Source organism: Pongo abelii, chromosome 7 (genome assembly GCF_028885655.2).
Source record: "Pongo abelii isolate AG06213 chromosome 7, NHGRI_mPonAbe1-v2.0_pri, whole genome shotgun sequence".
Lineage (NCBI taxonomy): Eukaryota > Metazoa > Chordata > Mammalia > Primates > Hominidae > Pongo > Pongo abelii.
In genome coordinates, this window is record NC_071992.2 from 31,097,433 (window position 1) to 31,116,977 (window position 19,545).

A 19,545-nucleotide genomic window follows, 5' to 3' on the forward strand; every position below is an offset into this window, starting at 1 on the left:
GTACCATGTCAGAGTTATTCTGTACTTCCTAAAGAACCTTGGCCAAATGTCAATGTTATATTCATTATAACTTAAGAGTGTTTCCACTCTCAAGAAAGGTAATTGTTTTTTTCACTTTAACTCACATAATTAAGCCAAATGCAAAAAAAGCAAAACAAAAGAAAAACTTCCTTCCCTGTGCTGGCCAAAACTTAACTTTTCTCACATCAGTTATGTTACATTTATTCTCAAATACGTATGCAAAAAGTACTAAGTAGTTAGTGGTCTCTCTTTTAGCCAACACATTTTTCAAGCAAAGAGCAAAGAGAATCAAAAGGAAAACTTTAGAGCTATGTTTTACCTAAATGTGGAAACACAGACCCAAAAAAGCCAAATCTGTTCTACCGTGGTCAACTAGCATTAAAGTCTATTTCTAATGTTTTGTGTTTAAATCTGCTCTAGACTATCACAGAAATGCTGCAAGAAAGTTTCAGCCACACTGCAACAATTTTTCAAACATGCAATTTTACCTCTTCACTTCCTCAGGCCCAGAGGTCCATGAGAGTTTCTTAAAACCACTGCTTAATGGAATCTGACCATATTGTATCAGCTGGCTCCTTACAGTCAAATCTATATCATACACAAGCACATTATCAACTCTCCAGAAATCTACTGTGACTCACCACCCACCACAAAGTTGGTCATTAGTTTCTTCCAAGAACATTTGGTCTGCACAGAAGAACTGCAAGCGCAGTTCTCATACAGAATACATCTAGAATGCAGGCCTGAAAAAAATGGGTGGTTCATCAAATATTTCCCCCACAATAGTGCAGTTCCTTCATTTCAAATGATCTTCAATTAAGAAGGGCGCCAAATACTGTCCTTCAGTATTCACGTTTCTCTCCTATGCTCTTAACAGCTTCTCCCTCTGCCACCCCCTACACCATGCATATCATCAGATAAAACCAATAACTTGGAAGAATTAAATGGTATGATTAAGGGACCAATCCCTAGAAAATCCAAAATGATACAAAAAAATCACCTAATAACTAATACATCTAACCTAAACTCATTTTGTCCTAGAGATGGCAACTTACAAATGTCCCTTACATCTAACACCCATCAAAGATGGTCTTTAATATGTAAACAACCATCTTCACTATTTCAATCTTTTTTGTCAAATAAAATTCCCATCCCAACCCTGTCGATTGAAGGAGAGTAAGAGAAGGCTTTTCAAAGGACTGTTGAGAATATGTATATGGGCAGAACATCTAGGACACATAGCCAAGCAAATAAAGGCAGTGAGATCTGAAGCAAGCTTAAGGGTCAGATATATGAAAAGCATTTTAAAATGAAATACATTTCGATATAAAATGCTACAGCTAGTGTACCATCAAATGTTACTAGCTGAATTAAATTGTGTTGCTACAAGATTTTAAATATGACACACTCGCCACTGAAAACTTCTTGCTATATATAGCACTTAGAAAGCAAAGCAGTGGCATAGACAACATGGTGAAACCCCATCTCTACAAAAAATACAAAAATTAGCCGGGCGTGGAGGTGGGCGCCTGTAATCCCAGCTACTCGGGAGGTTGAGGCGGAAGAATCACTTGAACCCGGGAGGCAGAGGTTGCAGTGAGCCGAGACCACGCCTCTGCACTCCAGCCTGGGCAACAGGGGGAGACCCTGTCTGGAAGAAAAAAAAAAGGCAAAACAATGATTAAATAGCAGTTACAAATTTAAGCCTTAAATTTAGCCTGGAAACACAAACAAAAAACACCTACCAAAAATCCAAAAGATCAACACCTTTCTCTTGGCTTAAAATACTAAATTAAAAAGAGCCTAGCTGCTATGCACTGCCTTTGTAAAAACAGCACTAAAGTGTACCCGTGTTCATAGCAGCAGCTAAAATGCAGAAGCAACCCAAGCACCCACTGACGAACGGATAAACAAAATGTATATACATACACTGGAAAAGTATTCAGCCTTAATTAAAAAGGAAGGAAATTCTGATGCACCATATCATGAACCGTGAAGATACCATGCTAAGTGAAATGAGCAAGTCACAAAAGAACTATGATTCCACTTATATGAGGTACCTAGGGTAGTCAAATTCTTAGAGACACAATGTAGAATGGGGGTTATGAAGGGTTGCAAGATGAAGTTTTGCAAGATGAAAAACATTCTGTGAATAGATGGTGGTGATGGTGATACAACAATGTGAAATGTACTCAACGCTACTGAACTGTGCACTTCAAAGGCTAAAATGGTAAATATTATATTGTATTTCACAATTTAAAATATAGCACTCAATACTATTATAAGTAACACATGGACAACAGTTTATTCATAGTGAAGCCTAAAATAACAAGATAATTTAATTAGTACTATGTATAAGAAGCAATTAAAAACCAGAGTGATCTTAAAGTAGTACTGTAAGTTTATTTCATGAGTAATCAAGCTTTACAGTACTCAGAACCACAAATGCTTTGACATACCCCTGAGCCAGGAAAGGAAAGAAAGGAAAAAAAAAAAAAAAAAGGAAAAAGGGAAGGGGGATGGGAGAAGGGGGAAGCAGGAAGGAAGGGGAGGAAGGAAAAAAAGGAAGAAATTAATTTATTCCACCATCATTAAAGATTCCGTATTATTTCCCAAACAAGATTCCTTTCCAGGGCAAATTACCCAAAATGAATATTAAAATATCAACAGTTGACAACTCAGTTTATTCAGTCAGCATATTAGTCACCTTGTAAAAGTGAACAATAATTTAAAACAAGTCTTTCTTCGCTGTACACATCAGCTATGGCTCGCACCCAGTGACATCATAGTAAAACATGGGCAGGGCCTGGGAGACTCCCTTTACATAACTCAGGTTGCATCTGGGGAAACGCGTCATTCTCAGTTTGAACAAAATAATCTGCTTTTCTAATTCTCATTTTCTAATTCTCCAGAAAATTAATAATAATTTCCAAGCCAAATCTACTATGCAGAAACATAGGTGTACCTCCCTTTATCTACCAGTCATGTTCCTAAATATCTAACTATAATTTACTCTTAAATTCATTTGGGTTCATTTTTTTAAAGGTAGATAATAAGCTATTTGTAAGATTTACTTATTCAACCGCAAAGTTTGCATGCCACATGTGATCCTATTTTCAACCAATTAGTGTCACATACCCAATACTTTTCCTTCTCTACACATGTTCATAAATAAAATATTCATCAATGATATTTATGTAGGAAGGACTTGTTTTCCCAATTGGAATGTAATATTTAATGGCATAGCAGGAAACACTACTTATACTACTTTGTTCTATTTATAAGTTACTTGGGACCCCCTTTTTTATTGAGATCTGCTGACCCTGGGAGAAAAAAAATTATGTGATACCATATAAGTAAAAAGCAAATTGGTCTTTGTTTTCTAAAAAGAGATATGTAAAATATCCTAATCACTACTTTTATATTGTTACTAGTAAACATGAAAATGTATTAAATAAATAAAAGATTAAAATACAACTGAGCTTTAACATGGCTAACATAAGAATGAGATGCCAGGTTAGGAGAGGAGATGTGATAGTGTGAAAATAATTAAAATAATCCCCCAGCTACTTGGGAGTCTGAAGCACGGGAATCACTTGAGGCCAGGAGTTCAAGACTAGCCTGAGCAACACAGAAAGAACCTGTCCCTAAAACAAATGTTAAAAACATAATTAGCCAAGTGTAGTGGCATGCACCTGTAGCCCAGCTTCTCAGGAGGCTGAGATGGAAGGATCATTTGAGCCCATGAGTTACAGGCTGTGATGAGCTATGATTGTGCTACTACACTCCAGCCTGGGCAACAGAGCAAGACCCCATACCTGAAAACAAATAAAATAATCCTGTGTGACCAAAAACATAAAATGTTCATACTCAAGAAACGAATCAGCTGGGTGCAGTGGCGCATGCCTGTAATCCTAGCACTTTGGGAGGCTGAGGTGAGAAGACATCTTGAGCCCAGGAGGTCAAGGCCATAGTGAGCTATGATCACACCACTGCACTTCAGCCTGGGCAACAGAATGAGACTCCATCTCTAAACAAACAAACAGTTTAAAAAAGAAACCAATCAACCTCAGAAGACTAAGAAACAGGTATTTAAAAACTCATAAGGCACCTGGCCAACATGGTGAAACCCTGTCTCTACCAAAAATACAAAAATTAGCCAAGCGGGGTGGCAGGCACCTGTAATCCCAGCAACTTAGGAGGCTGAGGCAGGAGAATTTCTTGAATCCGGGAGGCAGAGGCTGCAGTGAGCCAAGATTATGACATTGCACCCCAGCCTGAGTGAGAAGAGTGAGACTGTCTCAAAAAAAAAAAAAAAAAAAAAACCTCATAAGGCAGAACTAGAATACCCAAAACAATCTTGAAAAAGAAAAACAAAGTCAGAGGACTTGACTCCCAGTTTCGAAACTTACTACAAAGGTAGGGTAATCAAGACAGTGTGGTACTTACATAAGGAAAGACATATATAAATTGATGGAATGGAATTGGGAGTCCAGAAACATACTGTCACAGTTATGGTCAATTGATTCTGACAAGGGTACCAAGACAATCTAATGGAGAAAGAACAGTCTTTTCTTCAAATGGTTCTAGAACAACTGGATATCCACATGCCAAAGAATGAAGTTGGATCCCTACCTCACACCACATTCAAAACTCCAACTGGATCAAAGATCTAAATGTAAGAGCTAAACCTATCAAACTCTTAGAAGAAAACAAATGAAAATCCACATGATGTTAGATAACGGTTTCTCAGAAATCACAGCAAAATCACAAGCAACTAAAAATAAACTGGACTTCATCAAAATCTGAAACTTTCATGCATCAAAGGACACAAGGGAGTGAAAAGGAAACCCATAAAATCAAAATATTTGCAAATCATCTATTTGATAACAGAATGGTATACAGAATGTATGAAGAAGTCTTACAACTCAGTAATAAAAAGACATAGTTTTTGAAATAAGGGGAAGATGGGAACAGAGATCTCTCTCAAGCTATACAAACGGCCAATATGCACATGAAAAGATGCTCAACATTATCTACCAGAGAAAGGCAAATCTAAACCACAATCAGATACCACCTCATACCCACTAGGATAGCAACACTCATGGAGAGAGACAAGAACAAGTGTTGGTGAGGATGTGGAGAAAGTGGAACCTTCATGCATTTCTATGGGAATGTAAAATGGTTCAGATGCTTTGGAAAACAGTTCCTCAAAAGTTAGTTACTATATGACCCCAAAATTCCACTCCTATATATATATGTGTATCTGAGAAAAATGAAAACACATGTCTACACAAAAGCTTGTACATAAATGTTCAAAGCAGCATCATTCATAATAGCCAAAAACTGGAAACAAGCCAAATGCCCATCAATTGATGAATGAATACAAAACACGGCATATCTGTGTAATAGAATGTTGTTCAGCTATAAAAAGAATGAAGTATTGATTCATGACAAAACATGGATAAGCCCTGAATACATTATACCAAGTGAAAGAAGCGAGATACAAAAGCCCACATAATATAGGATTCCATGTATTAAATGTCCAGAATAAGCAAATCCACAGAGTCAGGAAGTAGATTAGTGGTTGCCAGGGGCTGGGAAGTGGGAAATGGAGAGTGACTGCTAACAGTTACAAGGTTCGTCTGTGGGGTGATGAAAATGTTCTGGAATTGTATACTAATGATGGCTGCACAAGTCTGTGAGTAAACTAAAACCCAGTGAATGGTACACTTTGGGGATGTGACTTATATCTAAAAACCAAGAAGAAAAAACTCGGAATGGATGACCCCAGTACCCTCAATAGACAGAAAATACAGTTAGGGTCCTTCAACCACATTCCTACACATTCACTACTCAGAAGATGCCAGCTCACCCAATTCCTCCTACTTTCAATAACCTCACATTCTACCCCATCAAGAAAATTAATCTTGAAATTCCTGGGCTTTCTCATTATATAATTATTCTCTTCCTCCCATATTTCAAAAACTTCTATCTATTGGCTCTATCTATACAAGGTTCAAATATCTCCAAAAAAATTTTTTTTTTTTTTTTAAAGGTACCTACCCCTCCAGGTACCACTCTGAACCCTCCCCTTCTACCTGGAGCTTCTCGGAGGAATGTTCTTGAGACTCGCTACCTCCATACTGGCACGCCCACTCACTCCTCAGCCCACTGCCAATGCCCAACACCAATTAATTCATTTCAGTGAAATTATCCTGAAAATTAACACTGACCATCATAACGCCAAATCCACTGAACACAATTCTGTGTTAATCACGCGGCCATTCCTGTGACACGTGATTGCTGACCTTTCACTCTTTTGACACATTTTTTCTCCCTAGGCATCCACAACATTGCTTTCACCTGATTCTCCTGAGGTTGCTCTTCTTGGCCTCTGTGACCGCCTCTGTCACAGACACACCTGAGGTGCTCTATCTTCTACCTACAGTAATGACTCCCAAATCTACACCTATGTCCAGTCCCTTCATTTCAGACTCATATTCACAATGGCCTTCTGGATCCATCCCCCTGGCTGCACTTCAGACACCTAAAACTCAATTGTGCTGAGTTGCTTCCAGGCACACACTGCATCTTATTCATAGTTGCAGGCATGGTACACAGCACATAAGCACTGACGACATACTGTTGACTGTCTGAGACTAGAACTCATCATTTCCCACACCTCCACCCTAAAACCTGCTTCTCCTGTGCTTCTGATTCAGTTAATGACACCAGCATTCACCTAGTCATCTAAATCAGAGACTTTGCAGGGGATTCCCCAAGTTCAGTGCTCCTCAGATGCCGACACAAACCCACTGTATGTGCAGCACCCATCTGGATTCCTCCACGTCACGCCGGTGGGACTTGGAGCCAAGGGGCTTGCTCGTGCTGTCTTCTGTGCTGTTCTCAAATTCCACCCCCATTTCTTTAATTCATGATTGGCTGCCGTCAGTGCACTAGGTACATATATTCTTCCAATGAACTCACACGTGCATCTTATTATCAACAAGACTGGGAGCTCCTTTGATGGAAGATCAAGACTTATGCTTCCAGTGTATCCTGCACATCTTTGAAAATGGTGTAATCTCAGGATAGCAAGATCCCCTTAAAGATAATCATGTCCAACATTGTAGTAAAAGCACAGGTGAGTTTTGTAATTCTGGGAATGTTAATTAACCTCTCCGAGGTTCTGTTACATAGAAATGCTACAATTACTACTTTTTTTTTTTTTTTTTTTTTTTGAGACAGTCTCGCTCTGTCGCCCAGGCTGGAGTGCAGTGGTGCGATTTCAGCTCACTGCAACCTCCACCTTCCAGGTTGAAGCGATTCTCCCACCTCAGCCTCCTGAGTAGCTGGGATTACAAGCACTCACCACCACACCCAGCTAGTTTCTGTATTTTTAGTAGAGACAGGGTTTCACCATGTTGACCAGTCTGGTCTCAAACTCCTGGCCTCAAGTGATCCACCCACCTCGGCCTCCCAAAGTGCTGGGATTACAGGGGTGAGCCACCACACCTGGCCTACAATTCCTTTTCAAAGTCTGGTTTGAAGAATAAAATAATGCATTAAAAAGCACTGAACTCCATTGCTCACAAATAGAAAGTTGTCAAAAAGCAGCTATTTTCTTTTTCTTCAATCAACACTGTTGAAATGAATGACTAATGGATACCATTTTCTAAAGATATCTTTATCTCCTCAGAGCAAAAGCCCCATACAGTTAAGTCATGGACTTGCGTGGAGTGGACAAGTTAGTTTCACGCACTTCCCGGGTCACAGGGCACACTGCTCATCTTGGTTGAGTTTTTTTTGTTTTGTTTTGTTTTGTTTTAAGAACATGCTCTGCCAAACACAAGGGGAACATGACGAGCAAGCATAAAGATCAATACATCCATTTCCACTCAATCAGCACTTCAATCCATCTCCTTAATTAATAGTTTTGTCAGTGGTTTCTTCTATTTTCAGCACTTAAGAAGTGGAAAAGTCAGACAGTTATTGTTTTATGGAGGTGAGAGGGTAAAAGCTAATGCCAATTAAACAACATTGTATTTTATATTATAAATGTATATTTCTTGAAAGGAGGTCTGGCCAGCCAGAGCAACAAACTGAGACCCTATCTCTACAAAAAATATTGAAATTAGACAGACATGGTTGTGCACACCTATGTACCAACTCCACAGCAGGCTGCAGCAGGAATATCGCTAGAGCCCAGGAGGTTGAGGATGCAGTGAGTGATGATCATGCCACTGCCCTCCAACCTGGGCAACAGAGGGAGACCCTGTCCCCCAAAAAATAAATAAATAAAAACAAAGAAACAAACAAACAGGAGATTTGGGGAAAAGAATTTAAGAGTATACCTTCTTCTCAAAATGCCTCTGGCCCTATGTGCATATATCCAAATTTCAGTCTCCGAGTTGACAGTAGAAACAAAACAGTGTTGTAATACATGTGTGTCTCATTCACCATTAGCATATCAAGCAGATGCTGACAAAACAAGTATCTTCTGTTTTAGCAAATACTGCCAGAAATTTCCATCCACGGTCCTCCTTGGCTCCACATCTGTCAGTGATCTCTCTGAGAAGACTGAAGAATCACCAATGACCCCAGGGGTCAAAGCCACCTTCTCCTGTCCCTTCATTTCCTAAGGGTCACCTCTGTCTTCACTGACTATCAGCATCTTCTAAGCTTCCTCGCACTTGCTGGGTTTTTCCTTTGCCTGTTGATTCACAGCTGCTTAATTTTGACCAACTTCCTTATGCTTCCCATTCACAAGGCTTCATTTTCAGCAAGCGCTTTTAAATCCTGCCCAGCTATGCCAGAAATCGGTCATCTACTGAAGCTTCCAATCTTGCTTTGGGATCTAGCAATCTTTCTCCGTTGTGTTTGTGTCCAAGCCCCACACAAGGTCCCAAGAAGCAAAACAGAGTGTGTGAACCAGCCACCCTAGGACCGGACTTCTGGCCTGGCTGCATTCAGGGCTTCCTGCAATCCACCTGACCTTTCCCATCCCATCATTCTCTAGCTATCCTCACAGAATCTCCATTCTGGCAGGCAGATCTCATCTCTGCTGCCTAAACCTGCTTTACTCATTCTAGTCTCTGTGTCCTCACTCTCAGGCCATACTTTCCTCCTCGAAGAATCCATGCCATTCCCTCCCCCGTGCTCACATCATAAGCTTCCTCCCTGGAAGTCCAACCAAAGTTCACCCTCCTCAGTGAAGTCTAAACTCCTCTCGATTCCCTTATTTCCCTGTCATTCACCTGGCACTTAGTAACTAGCAGACTGCTACAGCTGTTTACCTTTTAATCTAATCTTTTCACAGGCATTTTCTTTTCAAGCCCATGGCAGTCATTTCTTCACAGGCATGAACCATAAAGCACGCTTTAAGAAACTGAATATGATGGTAACAGGCAACCCTAAGAAAACTTTTAGGAAGTAAAATCCCCCTAACAAGAACAATCAATTTCACTTTTTCATGTTTCTTTCTAGCTCTTGCCCATTCCTGTATACATTTTTACATAGTAATAATAATAGATTTGATCAGTTACACACACAGCTTTACATTCTTTTTCCACTAACAGAGAAAACGATCTTCCTTGTTAAATGGTTTTGACTGTCATCATTTTAATTGCTGCATAATAGTCCCTCCATTGAGACACTAGATCATGATTACCAAGGCACTGACTCTACATTGACTCTATTAGACATTATTACATACTTCTGTGTCTTTCACCACATCAAGTATTGGAAAATGCCAAGTAAATTCATTTGAAATATCTCCTGAAATAAATTTCTTGTCCATTCTCCCTAACACCTGAAATAATCTATTTCACTGTTTCTATCTTCATTTCTTTCGTTTCCTGGTTCTACCCCCTTAGGCTAAGTAGGTAACAAAGGTATTCCAAACACCTTTTATAGATATTTACTTATTTTGGTAGTTGATCTTATACAGATTTAAACACAGGAAATCCCTTGAGGAAAGGCATTAAGATCTCATCCTATCTAATATAAGCCAGATACCTGGCAGGCACTCAATCAATGTTTGCTTACCTATTAAATGTTTTTTAAGCCACCTAAAGTTAGAAAACATCAAATTCCTGGAAAGGAGAATGTTGCTGATCTAACTAATCCCACCAATTACGGCTACAGAACTTTCAGCTCCTGTAATGATTAGACGGGTTAATAATGTATGAATGGGTGTTCTGTGCGGTGCATGGAATCACACAAGCATTATCTGTTTAACTGTACAGTCTGAACAACAACATTGGAAAACAAACGATATCTGCAAATAGAACTTGAAGATCTTGTGACAAAAATTTACCCCTTTTTCTCTAGTTGTTTAGCTTTGCATCTCAGGTGAAGAAAGGCAAAATAAAGGTTGTAATATTAAAATTATGTAAAATTACATACACATGTGAGCACAAACTGGCATGGAAACAAAAAGCTGTTAGGATGAAGAAAGTATGTGAACTTTTTTCCTTTTTATTTTTCCTTTTGTCAGTGTAATGTTAAAATAAATGCATGACTAGAAAAATATTCCTGACAAATTAGCCATTACAACTCTTCCTGTTACTGAATTAGGGCCTAATGCTTAACCTTCAAATAAATAAGGTTCCCAAACCCACATACAGTTTAGCAAAAAGACTAAAACACTCTCACTTCGAGGATAACCGTTAAATAATAAATCAGCTAACCACCTTAAAACTCCAAACACCTAAGCACAACCACTGAATCACACAAGACCTTAACACACCAGAGTTTTCTGGAAATTTTTTTTCCTCAAAAGGCAGCTAATGTGATTCCAAATATCAAGAGTCTACACAGTAAAACTACATCATCACAGCAACCCATTCTCATCCCCATCCTCATTTGTGGACAGTGATTTATAAGGTTGCTTCCTGCACTTATATGTTATGATAGAAACTATTAGGACTCAAGTTTTACTCTTTGTCATAATTATACACTATTACATAATACTAATAACTGTTCAAAGTAATATTCTTTTCAAAATTACTGGAAAGGTTCCTACAGATCATATGAGGAAGAAAAAAAAGGAAATTACTGGAAAGAAATATGGTTTTGTTTTAGTCTTTTTTTTTTGAGACAGAGTTTCGCTCTTGTCGCCCAGGCTGGAGCACAGTGGCACAATCTTGGCTCACTGCAACCTCCACCTCCCGGGTTCAGGCGATTCTCCTGCCTCAGCCTCCCGAGTAGCTGGGATTACAGGCGCCCGCCACCACGCCCGGCTAATTTTTTGTATTTTTAGTAGAGACAGGGTTTTGCCATGTTAGGCAGGCTGGTCTCGAACTCCTGACCTCAGGTGATCCACCTGCCTCGGCCTCCCAAAATGCTAGGATTACAAGCGTGAGCCACCGTGCCCAGCCTGTTTTAGTCTTTTTATACAAACTTTAGATACCAATTTTTAAAAATCACTGGATTTAGAATCCCACCACACTGTATTCCACAATAACCTTTATATTTATGTGAACAATTACTTCATAACAAAAATGGAAAAGAACAAATTTATGTGTGGTAATCACTGAAAAAAGAAATCCACATGCACGTCAGGAAATATAAGGCTAAGAATGGGCACTAAGTGAAATCAGGAGGTACTTTACACCAAATAATGCACTTCTCCATATAGGCTAATGGAATCTATGGGTAAACCTCAATTTCAAAATGATTGTTGAACCCAAGGATCAGCTCACATCCATTCCACAGCTAAAACTATTATTCTTTGCCTTCCTCTAAACTCTGATGTTTATTACAACCTTATCAATGGCAATTTATGAGTGAAAAGCATAAGAATTTCCCTCAAAAAGTGAAACCAATGGGGAAAGGGAGAGGGAAAGGACTCTAAATATCTGAGATGTCTTTTGTGGTGGTTGGTTAGCGGCCTCTTTTTAGCACTGACATTTCCAAGTTTTTTGTGAAAAGGAAATTTTAAGAATGTGCTGAAACCATCCTTTCAGAATCAATTCCCAGATAAGTTATGTTTCACTTGGCTTCTTTCTTTAAATTACTGTCATGGTAAACTGGAAGTAAACTGAAATACAGATACCTGAAGATTTAAAAACTGATGCTTCTGAAAATTTTCAGAATTGCATCGACGTTTATTGTGTGCTGTCAGAGCATGAGATTAGTGAAGCAAAGCAGGACTCAATCTTGCACTAGTTGAGAACTTAAAGTAATTAAGTTCTTAGGGGAAAAAAACTCACCTGACAGCCTTAATCGGACCTAGCAGGAACAGGATAAACCAATTCCCATAGATGAGATAACTCCAAGCGAGAAACCAATTTCCCCGAGAAGGACAAACCAACAAAGCTTATGTCAACTGGTTGATCTGTACGTCTCAATGTATACAAAAGAGAGCAAAGAAGAGGAAAACAACCTATAATTTCTACATAAAAATTAAACAACACTTGATTTTGCTAAGAAGCTACAACTTCTTAGTTGTCTCTGGTACTTAAATGATTCTAATTAGTTCAAAGTCTTATCAATGGCAAAGTCATCTCCTGGGACAGTAACAGTGACCCCAATGACAGGACCTTGTATATAAAGCGTTTTCAAACACATTATCTTATTTAAAGCAACTCGCCCAGTCACGCTGCTTTGACTATCAAAGCCAAGACCCAGCCCACCTCCTCCCCTGACTTTTGGGGTTCTCTCCACTCCCCGGGTCTACAGATTATTTAAATGTAGTCGGTTTATCTGCTTTCTCTACCCTCCCTGCAGAGTTAAGAGAATGTCAGAAAGATACAATTCCACAAGAATCTTGGCACTTTAGCTATTTATTGAGAGACGACGAATGAGACTTCAGGCAAAACCAAAACTTTCTCAACTGTCCAAAAACAACGAAAAAGACATCTCCTCCACCTGACCCCAATTTCAGGACGCCCAGGTGGAAGGAACTCGCCGCGGGGCACCCACCTGGCCCCCTGCCCTCCTTCCCGCCACGGGCCACGGCGGTGCAGGCTTGGGCGACCCGGGCGAGACGCGGGGTCCCGGGGGGTCCCGGGTGGTCCCGAGGCGGGCTGCAGGGGCTGGCGACCCGCGCGCGGGGGCGACGATGACAGCTGGCGGGGAAGGCGCGGGGCTGAGGGGCCAGGACGAGGCGGGGCGCAAGGGCCGAGGGCGCCCTCGGGAACCTCCGGGGGAGACGAGACGGCTAAAGGGCGCCGGGGCGGGGCGGGGCGAGCGCAGGCGGAAGGGGCAGCGGGGCCGGCACGAGGGGCCCGGCGGCGCCAGGGACGGGGCTGGCCGGGGGGAAGGGAGGGGAGAAGAGGGAGCCGGGCGTCTCAGCGCAGGCGCGGGTTTCAGGGTCCCGGGCCCCTCTTCGCGCCCCGCCGCTGACTGTAGGGGCGGGGCCGCCGGACCCCCCACGGCGGCCGAGGGAAGGGCGCGCCAGGCACCTGCCGCCTCCGCCCCGGCGGCCCGGGCGGGCTCGGCTCTCACCTCGCCGGTTCATGGGTCGTATCCGCACCGCCACTTTCACTTTGGAGTCCCCCATCCTGCAGCCGCCGAGGCACTCGTTCGGCTTCCGTCTGCAGCGGCCACCGGCGACTCTTTGGGGCTGACCCGGCGGGAGGGGGCCGGGGGCGGAGCCGGGGGCGGGGACCGGGCCGGGGGCGGGGCCGGCGCGAGCTCCGGGCGCGCCCCGCTGCATGGCGGGACTTGTAGTTCCCCAGGGTCGTCGTGGGCGGGGCCGCAGCGGAGGCGGGGGCGGGAATGCTCGGGCCCGAGTCGTTTGCTGCAACTTACCGTCAGCAATGAGGGCTTTTGTAAATTACACACCATTCTTGCTCTCGCAGCCAGTATTGAGAAGTAAGCCTTCAAGAGCTGATAACTCTTCTGAAAAACAATTGAATAGATGGCGTCAGGGACCCCGCTACCTCTTCTTGCTCATTTCCTGCCAATCTTAGTGTTTGATCCCTGGCTCAAGTTATTTCCTCTGCCTGGATTGACGTCCGGCCTTGTTTGCTGAGCTCGTCCTTCAAGACAAGTTGCAAATCACGTTTTCTGGGAGTGTCCATAGGTCCACGGGTTAACATTGTCCTGTGAGTCCCCCTCCTTTGAGACAGGACCTTGGGCTCTGAAAACCATCTGAGTTCAAATCCCACCTCAGCGCTTCCCACTGTGTGACCAGGGGCAACTTATTTGACCGCTCTGGGCTTGTCTTTAATATGAAAAGTGGATATGATACTAATACCTAGTAAAATAGGTACATTTTTAAATAAGATTAACATATGTGTAACCTAGCCTTTAGTAGAGACCCATAAACATTAATTGCATGAATTAATGAATGAGGCCACACTAAAATTAGCTTTTTATTAGCCCTGGCAGACATTCTAACAGGTGGCCTAGGGGCCAGAGCCAGCACTCAAACATGTTCTGTTTGGCCCAACAGTGTTGGCCAACACATAAAAATCAGATTTGTGGCCAGGGGCAGGGGCTCACACCTGGAATCCCAGCATTTTAGGATACTGAGGCAGGAGGATTGCTTGAGGCCAGGAGTTTGAGACCAGCTTGGGTAACAGAGTGTGAAGTCAGATTTGTGCATGCAGTACTGGGCCTACATTACATATTGGACAGAGTGGATTGGAACTAAATAGCAGCAGCCTTTATCAGAGGCCCATCTCTCCACTTCACCACGGCCCCCCTCCAGGTGGCTTTACCACACATGCGCCTGGACATTGTGGGTTTGTGACCCCTGCTTAGATGTGTTTAAATGATAGTAATAGAACTCAGAACCACTTTACAGATAAGTAAATACAGAAAGCTGGTAAGACTTGCCCTTTACCAACCATCCTGTTATTGAGTATCTTCAATACAAGCAATGTTGTCAAAAAGTATTAAAATACTTTTTTTTTTTTTTTTTAAGATGGATCCAGCTCTGTCCCCCAGGCTGGAGTACAGTGGCACGATCTCAGCTCACTGCAACCTCCACCTCCTGGGTTCAAGCGACTCTCATGCCTCAACCTCGTGAGTAGCTGGGATTACAGGCATGTGCCACCAATCCTGGCTAATTTTCGTATTTTTAGTAGAGACGTAGTTTTGCCATGTTGACCAGGCTGGTCTCGAACTCCTGACCTCAGGTGATCCACCCACCTCAGTCTCCCAAAGTGCTGGGATTACAGGCATAAGCCACTGTGTCCGGTCTAAAAATACCTTTAAAAGGAAGGAAATTCTGACACATGCTGCAACATGGATGATGGGCCTTGAAAACATTATGCTAGGTGAAATAAGCCAGACACAAAAGAACAACCACTGCATGGTTCTACATATATGAGATACACATGGTAGTCAAATTCATGGAGACAGAAAGTAGACTGGAGGTTACTAAGGGCTGGGAGAAGGGGGAATGAGGAGTTACTATTCAATGGGTGCAGAGATTTGGCTTGGGAAGATTTCAGCTACGGAAATGAATGGCGGTGATGGTTGCACAACAATGTAAATGTACTTAACACCACCTAACCACTTAAGAGTGGTTAAGGCAGTAAGGTTTTTTGGGTTTTCTTAGAGACAGGATCTCGCTCTGTTTGCCCAGACTGGAGTGCAGTGGTGTGATCATAGCTCACTGCAGCCTCAAACTCCTGGGCTCAAGTGATTTTCCTGCTTCAGCCTCCCACCTAGGTGGAATTACAGGTACGCACCACGACACCTAGCTAATTTTTATATTTCATTCTTTGGTAGAGATGGAGTCTCGCTATGTTGTCCAGGCTGGTCTTGAACTCTTGGCCTCAAGTAATCCTCCTCACTTCAGCCTCCCAAAGCACTAGGATTACAGGTGTGAGCCATTACACCCAGCCAAGATGGTAAGCTTTTTGTTGTTGTTTGTTTGTTTGCTTGAGACAGAGTCTTGTTCTGTCACCCAGGCTGGAATGCAGTGGCATGATCTCTGCTCACTGCAGTCTCTGCCTCCTGGGTTCAAGTGATTCTCCTGCCTCAGCCTCCAGAGTGACTGGGATTACAGGTGTGCACCATCACACCCAGCTAATTTTTATATTTTTAACAGAGATGGGGATTCACCATGTTGGCCAGGCTGGTCTCAAACTCTTGACCTCAAGTGATCCACCCACCTCAGCCCCCCCAAAATGCTGGGATTACAGGTGTGAGCCACTGTGCCTGGCCAATAGTAAGTTTTATGTTACGCGTTTTTTATCAAAATTTCAAAAAAGGTTAAAAATAGAAAATGCTACCCCAGAAGGCCCTCTTTTTTAAAAAAGGAAATTTCTTTCTTAGGGGCACTGCCTCTGCACTTCAGGAGGTCTCATCTAGACTAGCAGTGGGTTTAGTGCAGCAGGTCCTTTGATTTTCACAGCCCAATAAAGTAAACAACATCAGGATAACCAAATTAGGATTGCCAATCTCAGTGTTTGACACTATGACAGCTTCTTAATTTTAGCAAGTATATATTTTTTTGAGACAGGGTCTCATTCTGTGCCGAGGCTGGAGTACAATGGCACCATCTTAGCTCACTGCAGCCTCAACCTCCCAGGGTCAAGTGATCCTCCCACCTTAGCCTCCCAAGTAGCTGGGACTACAAGCATGCACCACCATGCCCAGCTGATTTTTAAATTTTTTGTAGAAACAGTGTCTCACTATGTTACCCACTCTGGTCTTGAACCCATGGCCTCAAGTGATCCTCCCACCTCAGCCTCCCAAAGTGTTAGAATTACAGGTGTGACCCATTATGCTAGGTCACCGAGTAAATTATTTGAAAAGGAATGCACACAACAATTACTATCTACCATCACTATCTTTTTTTTTTTAAAAAAAAAAAAAGGTCATAAAGGATATGATTTTATATTGAAATTGTTTTGCCCTACTGTCCTTTCGCTCTTATTTAGTGTTGAAGTCACCTTTGCCATGGCCCCAGACTGGTTACCACAGGTTGGTACTCTTGTCTTAAACACACATCCTAATTACCACCTCTCTACATTCAAGTTATAAAAAATAAGGGTTTGGAATGTCCCAAGGTTCCATACGTCACTTTATATCTCTTTTATAACCAGGTAAATTTAATTTTTAAATGGCACGTCCTGGTGCTAGCTTGAATCTGGCTTTTTAAACAGAGTCAAAGCAGGCAGAAAAAGAGAACAAGAGAACATTTCTATGGAAATATTGTATTTAAACTTAAGCTGAAACTGAAAAGAGAGGAAAGCCCCTAAGGAGCTCAAGGAAGGGAAGAATAGAATAGAGAAGAAGTGAGGACTTTCTCTAAAGTCCTCAAAACCGTTTAAAATGTTCTGAAAATATTTAGAGGAAAAGGACAGTAGCCTCCCTAGGGACTGCAGGGAAGAACCCCTGTGAGCTGTTTCCCCTTTTGACTTCTGTTCACACTACTCTGTCTCCTTTGACTTCTGCAGTGAAGATGATTCTTAAAAGAGAGCCCGGCCAGGTGCGGTGGCTCACGCCTGTAATCCCAGCACTTTGGGAGGCCAAGGTGGGCGGATCACGAGGTCAGGAGATGGAGACCATCCTGGCTAACACAGTGAAACCCCGTTTCTACTAAAAATACAAAAAAATTAGCCCGGCGTGGTGGCGGGCGCCTGTAGTCCCAGCTACTCCGCAGGCTGATGCAGGAGAATGGTGTGAACCCGGGAGGCAGAGCTTGCAATGAGCTGAGATCGCGCCACTGCATTCCAGCTTGGGCGACAAAGTGAGACTCCGTCTTCTCAAAAAAAAAAAAAGAAACAAAGAAAAGAAAAGAAAAAGAAAAAAAGAGAGAGCCCAAGACTAGAAATGCCCATATCTTCCCATGGAAAGTGTTCCTCTGATAGGCGGGAGACAGAGGGCCAAGATGCAAGTTACAACCTGCAGCCTGGGAGTTTCAGGGGCTTCAACACCGGATGAAGTTGGAGAACTATCAACAGGATTCAGGGTTCAGCACAGGCTCCAGCAAGACAGAGAGAAAAGTCCTGGTTTCTCTCTCTCTCTCTCTTTCTCTTTCTTTTTTTTTTTCCGAGACAGGGTCTCGCTCTGTCGCCCAGGCTGGAATGCAGTGGCACAGTCTCGGCTCACTGCAACCTCCTCCTCCTGGGCTCAAGCGATTCTTCTGCCTCAGCCTCCCGAGTAGCTGGGATTACAGGCGCCCACCACCACGCCCAGCTAATTTTTGTAGCTCTAGTGGAGATGGGGTTTCACCATGTTGGTCAGGCTGGTCTCAAACTCGCCACCTCAGGTGATCTGCCCACCTCGGTTTCCCAAGGTACTGGGATGACAGGTGTGAGCCACTGCACCTGGCCAGTTTCTCTCTTTTCAACTATTAGAGGAAAAAGAAACAAAGAACTAGTAAATAAGGCATTCCGGTGTACCTGTTTCTTAAAGCAAGTACTTAGGAAATCAACAAGTATTTATGGTGTAAATACTATAGCCATTTTGATAGAGCTGTTGAATTTTAGCTGTGCGGATAAGGAGTTTCTCATTTTTTGCCCTCACATTTTGCAAACCTGCTCATTCCTAAACTGATTTCTAGTTTTCTTTTTATGGCTTTGATCTACCCATTCAATAGTTTCTGATGGTCCCTTCATAGGCTATAGAAGTCACTTTGTCCTATCTTTTTTTTTTTTTAAGATGGAGTCTCACTGTGTCAGGATCTCCCTGCTTGCCTGAGACCTGCCTTTGTGAGAGCCCTTAGTTTTCCCAATTATAACCATATCTTCATCTGCCTCCCCAGCTACACTGTGCTACTATGTGCTCTCTGAGCCTGGATAAAGTGTCTTTTGTTTTTGAGACAGGGTCTCGCTTGTTGCCCAGGCTGGAGTACAGTGGCACAATCATGGCTCATTGCAGCCTCAAACTCCTGGGCTCAAATGAGCCTCCAACCTCAGCCTCCTAAGTAGCTGGAACTACAGGCATACATCACCACTCCTAGCTAATTTTTGTATTTTTTGTCTCACTATGTTGCCCAGGCTGGTCTCCAATTCCTAGGCTCAAGCAGTCACCTGCCTCAAGCCTCCCAAAGTACTGGGATTACAGACGTGAGCCATGACACCCAGCTTGAAAGTGTCTTTTTATTATTATTTCTTTTTTTTTTTTTTTGAGGTGGAGTCTCGCTCTGTTGCCCAGGCTGGAGTGCAGTGGCGCAATCTCAGCTCACCGCGCAACCTCTGCCTCCCGGGTTCGAGGGATTCTCCTGCCTCAGCCTCCCGAGTAGCTGGGATTACAAGCGTGTGCCACCAAGCCCAGCTAATTTTTGTAGTTTTAGTAGAGATAGGCTTTCACCATGTTGGCCAGGCTGGTCTTGAACTCCTGACCTCAGGTGATCCACCCATTTCAGCTTCCCAAAGTGCTGGGATTACAGGCGTGACCACCGCACCTGGCTGAAAGTGTCTTTTTAAAGTCTCTTTATCTCTAACACCTCGTATAGTGGCTGGTACTTAGTAGGCACTTAACACATTGGAGAATGCAGATATTAACCACATGGCATCACCATTACTCTCAGATTAAATGGCTTGCCTCAAGCCACGCAGCTGGTAGGTGGCAGAGTTGGAATGCAAACACAAATTTGTTTGATTCCAC

General features: G+C 42.7%; 1 protein-coding gene across 4 annotated transcripts in view; it reads right to left on the reverse strand.

Moving 5' to 3' along the window:
- KIF13B (kinesin family member 13B) overlaps nt 1–13,620 on the reverse strand; it is a 199,193-nt gene extending 185,573 nt beyond the window's left edge. For 3 of the 4 annotated variants that reach the window (XM_054560930.2, XM_054560929.2, XM_054560932.2), the window contains exon 1: nt 13,477–13,620. In XM_054560930.2, coding sequence (XP_054416905.2) covers nt 13,477–13,531 — 55 coding nt within the window. In that variant the 5' untranslated portion in view covers nt 13,532–13,620. 4 annotated transcript variants of the gene reach the window in all.
- Between the last annotated feature and the right edge of the window lie 5,925 nt (nt 13,621–19,545).